Genomic DNA, 6,000 nt, shown 5'->3' with positions numbered 1-6,000 from the left:
AGGTGGGCAGATGGATGAATAGAGAGGTGCATAAATAGCTAGATGACAAAGCACCTCCCTTTATCCAATGTTGAGTTGAAATTTTCATTGCTTATCCTCTGTACACTTTGGCGTTACCTCATGGTTTCCTGACTCATGTGAGAGAAGTCAGAGTCAGAGTGGGGTTTTGCAGAAATATTTTCTTGTCCTTTCCAGCCTCAAGTTCTATAAACAAAGGCAGGGTTATCACATGTACCCAAGAGCTGCCTGGGAAAAGCAGGAGCCTTGGTTATCAAAGTTGGAACCTTTAAGAAATATGCTTTTGTCTCCGTCTTTGTTGCATTCAATCAGATCAACAAGTGTTGGCTAAGTGTTGAGCGCGGTTTCCTGTGGGATTGTGTAAGGCCTTGCAGGACAATAAACCTTTCGGGGGCACTGAGTAATGTAGCCATTTCTGAGCGGGCAGCAGGGAAAATGTGAGACAATTCGCTGCTGCTGGAAGGAGGTCAGCTGAGGCTGTATTCCTGCAAGAGCAGATTGACTTCACTGCGGCGGACCGGGCATTGGAACAAGACAAAATGGTACGTTTAGCGGCAAGTAGCTATGCAATGTCATATCCTACAGGAACACAGGTTCAAATATGGGTGCTGTAGAGCTTGGAGTTCACAAAATGTGGGGGGGGGGCAACTTTAAAAAGTACAAAAATTAGGAATTTTAAATTGCTGGGGTTCCTCCGGGACTTTGGATGGGACTGTTATTCTCTCCTGTCTCCCACCCCTCTCCACCCTCCCCTTCACCAGTTCAGAATCTTGCTCAGGGAACCTGTCATTTTATGTGTATATCACCACTAGCTCCATTTGGCTTTCTGTTATGTCCTTTAATTTTTCTCCTCACTATTTTTTGGGCACTGCCTTTCCGTGATTTCATATTGGCTTCATAACTGCTTCTGAAAGGCAAAGAAATGCTATTCATTCATTCTTCTTTCTTTGTTTGTTTGTATTTTATTTCAGCTACAAATATTCGTTCTTAGGTTCCTGAAGTCTCCCTAAATTAGAGACTAAGGGGTATTTTAGATGGAGATAAAAATATGTGAGGGAGGTGAACCCTAAGCTGATGAGGTGTACCTATATCTGTATAGTTTTGAACATTGTTGAGGACTGTGATGATTTCATTGGATTTAAAAAATAGTACGCTATAATGTGGTCTAGGGCAGTGCTTTTCAAAATCTCCTATGCGCACAGGTCACCTGAGGGTCTCAGTAAAATTCATATTCTAATGTAGTAGGTCGGGGTTGGGAACTGAGACTCTGCATTTCTAAGAAGCTCTCAGGTGATGCTGACATTGCTAGCCCATGGAGTACGTTTTCAGTAGCATCTTACATTGGTTTGTAAGAAATCTGGTGGCACAAATACAATCACTAAGGGGCTGGTGCAACCTGATTTTAAGGTCCAGTTCCGGAGCTGAAGGCTTGTAACATACCTGCAGAGCAGGTACTTATTGACCAGCGAATGCATGGGGACTCTTCCTGACTCCCTTTATCTCCGATCCCCAGGAGCTTGGTGGTAAGGGTATGAGGATCATTTTGTTTTCAACTTTGCTATGGACCTTCTAAAAATCTGCCTATGGGGTGATGATGGGTTTCTGGAACATCTACTAGTGTGCTGGGCATCTTACCGACATTTTCTCTTGACTCCTCCTACCCCTGTGAGGTGGTTATTTTTTTTCACTCCCTTTAAGAAGGGGAAGCTGAGGTTTAGCAGGGTTTAGTAACATGCCAGGTTGCAAGGAGACAGAGCAGAGATTTGAACCCACCAGAGCTAGATGCTATTGCACATACCAACCTGTATTCCCTCAGCAGTGCTATGTGTTAAACTAATTCAGCATAAGGTATTGGGACGTAGATCTATCACATTTTGGTTTTCTGGTAAGTAATGTCCCTAGAGCAGTGCCCTGGCAAAGGGAAGGGAGCAGAAGGAAAGAGGTGGCTGAAAAGAAGGAAGGGCTTAGACACCAAATATGAATTTCACATGTAATGCAAATTTTAGCTCCAACAAAAATGGCATTGGACTTCTCACCTTCTTTGTGCAAAAATGAACTTCTTAAAATATCTGGTTTCATAACTTCATTTTGGAGCAATTAATGGATGGTATTTCAAAATGCTGAGAACTTGCATGTCAGTGTTAAAGGATTTCTGTCTATATCATGCCAAGACACTTGTAGCTCTCTCTCTCCTACATAACATCATGTGAAAGTGTGACTTGGCAGGTTCAGTGGAGCTGGTATTTGTCTTTAGCCAGCATCTTAAAAGCTATCCTTTGAACCAACTCACCTGATTCTGAGTTCAGCTTTTTGTTCCTGTTTAATTTACCATCATATTTTGTTCAGTTATTAAGCAGGAAGATAAGCAGGCCTGGCCTGGGGCAAATATTTGAGGATAAGTTTGTCATAGGGTTCTAAATTTCCCATGACTTCTTGGTTAAACCACTGAGCCTTGCCAGCCAGGCTGAAAGCATCTTTTTAAAGTGCTTTAAGTAGTGCCTGCCACATGGTGAGTCCTCCTTTAATGTTAGCTAGGATTATTATTACAATCATGCATATCCATCAAGGTCCAATTTTAATGTTCTCTGTTCCATAACATTTTTCTTGATTATCTTAAGGAAATTTTTTTCCCTTGCTTGAGCCTTACATAGCAAAGACAACATACTCCACTTTAGCATGTGAGTTATTTCCTTCCACCTTCTTTCTAAATCATGATTTGGTGCCGAAAGTGTGCCTAGTATTTTCACATAAGATTTCTCATTTATGTTAAATAAAGTGAAAGAGCTGTTGCCCATCTCATTTTACAGATCAGAAAACTGACATCTGTAGCTAGCAAGAAAGAGGCTTTGTCAGGGTGACACAGCTCACAAATGACAGTACTATCATCTCTTCCAAGCCTTCCAAATCTACCACCCCATAGCAACTTTGCATCTTAACCATCTGTGAAACCTAGCTCTCAAACCTGATCATTGTCACTCCAAGCACACTGGACGCTCAAATTCAAGTGTGCTGAATAGACCTACAGAGTTGAGCTCCTTACTCTCATGATATCATTTCCTCATAAATTCTTAATAACTCTAGTGATTCCAAGTCATGTAAATTCAGCATGCATCTTTATGTATGTTATAGGATATATAATGGTTGCTGGCTTTCTTATAGAAAATACTATATTGATTTCTGTTAAGTTTTTTTTTTTAAAAAATGTTGCCATCCTCCCTGCACTTTAATCTCTTTCTAGTTTCATGTGCTTATGGAAATAAGCTTGGGCTATTTGGCAGGCAAATTGACATGTCTATTTTATGTAGCTGGTAATATGGTTCCAGCCAAATCCTACCAGCTCCTCTATGGAAATAGATTTCTAGTTAATACAGACAAGCTTTAAGATCTAATCTTATTTTGAAAGGTTTTTTTGTTTTATTTTGTTTTTTACCTTCCCAACTGAATTTCCTTTAAGTAAGGATACACGGAGCCATGTTTGCGAGTCTTTGGACAGGCATTTGAGTCAACAATGATACCTGAGCCCTGTTGACTTATTGTCCTAATACCAGTCAAGAGAGATTGCATTTCTAAAAATTAGTCATCACTCATTATCACCTCCTAAACCACGGGAGACTGGAGAAATGTCAATTTAAAATTTAGGCTAATAGAGAAGAACAGAGAAATACAAGAAAGAGACAAAAGCAAATAGAAGAAGAAAGGTAAGTCCAAACTTGAGCAGGAACCAGGTATTGTCTTAGAGGAAACTGACCTGGAGATGACAAAAGTATGAGCCACCTAAACAGGATTCTTCAAGGTTTTTGGGAAGAATGAGAGTCTAATTTCAGGAATGGAATTTTGAAGGACTTCAAAGTCATGTGGCTCCAAGTGCTTGTTACATGAGAACAGGTTACAGATCTATATATAAGTATACAGTATGTGAACTCATGGGGTTTTTCATCCTTCCTTCCCCAAGGACATGTTTATTGAGTTCCTTTTAAATAGAGGGAAGGAGAGAGAGAGAGAGAGAGAGAGAGAGAGAGAGAGAGAGAGAGAGAGAGAGAGAGAGAGAGAGAGAGAGAGAGAACATCAACTGTTTGCTTCCTGAACAAGCCCCAACCAGGGATCAAACCCAAAACCTAGGTATGTGCCCTGACTGGGAATCTTACCTTTTTGGTGCATGGGATAATGCTCCAACCAACTGAGCCACTGGCCAGGGTGTGAACTCATTTTTAAAAAAACAAACACATGTGTGTATATACTTGAAAAAAAACTAAAGGTATGTTTACGAAAATGTTGATTTTTTTTTTCCTTTTGCTTGTCTGTAGTTCTTGGCTTTGCAGAACAAACATATATCACACCATTTTAAAAATGAAAGCCAAAACAAATTCACAAAGGGCAGAATTTTAGGACGAACAATTTTGTTGAAACCTGATCAATTCTATTGCTTTAGACAAAACAACATGTATAAATCCTTGGAGATTAGAGAATGTGTTGTGGACTTGGTACCTTCCTTTCTACTCAGTGTTCTTCCCTTCAATAGACAGAAGCAACTTTGTGAATTCCATTTGTCAGTGATTTCTGTGACTCACAATATTATTTTTTTTAGGTAAAATTCCCCCCAACACTATCTTTTCCCCCTACACTATCTTTAATGTGATGAATGTGAAAGATCTATGAAAAAAAAGTGTATCATCATGCAGTACTGGGAAAGACTGAGTACTACTTTGGACACTGGGATTTACATTTTCAAAACAGTGTTCTTACTGTTACAAATTGATTCAGCATCTAAAATTTTTGAAAAGTAACCTTTCTATTCTACTAACCAGACCCAGTTAGCCAGCACTCTGCTTTGAGGAGTAATGTATTAGCTGCTAATATAAAAGATAATTGACAAGAATTTTCACAGTTTTCTCTTTTTGCGTTTAGTCAATTTTCAAATGTAAAAGGCAAAGTTGCCCCACAAGATGCCGAAAAGGGGACTTTAACTCACAAAAAGTAGGCCCTCCCTCCACATTTTTAACAAGTCTTCTAGCAAATTCTCTTTTGGACAGGGACTCTGGGTATAGAAAATCATCTTATCTGAACAGGCATATGTGTAGAGTTTCTAATAGAGACAAAGGTGAAAAGTAGATGTGGCATGGTACATGTCAGGACAGAAGCTGGCTGGGCCTGACCATGGTTTGTTCAATGCCAAGTTGTGTTTCTTAGTCTCCCATTCTTCCCACTTCCCATCGTGGACCCACCATATTCCTGAGCCAGTTAGAAGTTCCCATTGATGACTGGACAGGTTCACTTGGCATCTGCCTCCATCCAGACAAAGCAATGCCCATGTGGGTGCTTCCTGATCCAGAGTGATAAATAGAATGCAAATATCTTCTAATACATGACCAGAGGGGATATGAGGGGTGGGGCCTCAGAGCTGTAACATTTTGCTTAGAGCTTCAGAGTTAAAGTTAAAGCACACTTCAAGGCTCTCCAACATAAGGTGAGTAAAGTTAATTACCTTCAGATTGTCAATAAAAAAATAAAGATGGTAACTAGTGGACATATGACTGCTAATAATGATGTGATTTCACAAAGCAAAGAACACAAGACAGTTTCTCTTGTGCTCTACTGCTGACCAGTACTTTTCATGATCAGATTAATAAATTTATTTCCTGGAAATATTTATGTTTTACATGGTTTGGGAAGAAAAATGGTGTTTTTCGTTAATAAAGTACAATTTTTTAGTTTTTAAAATCTCTTTTGATATAATGTTAAGTGTTTTATTCTCGGAAATATTGAAAAGTAAACCCATGTCCTTGGTGTTAGAGATTTGATCACGATCAGGGTCTGTGGGTGTTATTTAAAATGATGTCAGAGTTTCACAGTACTTTGGATAATTTAGTCAAACAACTGGTCACTTTGATGGAGAGAAATTTCAGTTGATCAATTACTTCAGATATAGTGAGCTGTGTAGAGTTCCAATTTTTAAAAGTTTGATTCTATACAATTCAATTCAAC

At 39.3% G+C, this 6,000-nt stretch overlaps 1 protein-coding gene across 2 annotated transcripts in view; it reads left to right on the top strand.

Moving 5' to 3' along the window:
• Positions 1–349: 349 nt before the first annotated feature.
• The window catches only part of BMX (BMX non-receptor tyrosine kinase), a 45,852-nt gene continuing 40,201 nt past the window's right edge, over positions 350–6,000 (top strand). For both annotated transcript variants that reach the window (XM_084869836.1, XM_084869835.1), the window contains exon 1: positions 350–560. In XM_084869836.1, coding sequence (XP_084725962.1) covers positions 558–560 — 3 coding nt within the window. In that variant the 5' untranslated portion in view covers positions 350–557. The remainder of the gene's footprint in view (positions 561–6,000) is intronic.

Source organism: Pipistrellus hanaki, assembly GCF_964339955.1.
Source record: "Pipistrellus hanaki genome assembly, chromosome: X".
In the NCBI taxonomy this organism is placed as follows: Eukaryota; Metazoa; Chordata; class Mammalia; order Chiroptera; family Vespertilionidae; genus Pipistrellus; species Pipistrellus hanaki.
The sequence above is the reverse complement of the archived record's forward strand: the minus strand, read 5'-3'. Positions and strand labels throughout refer to the sequence as shown.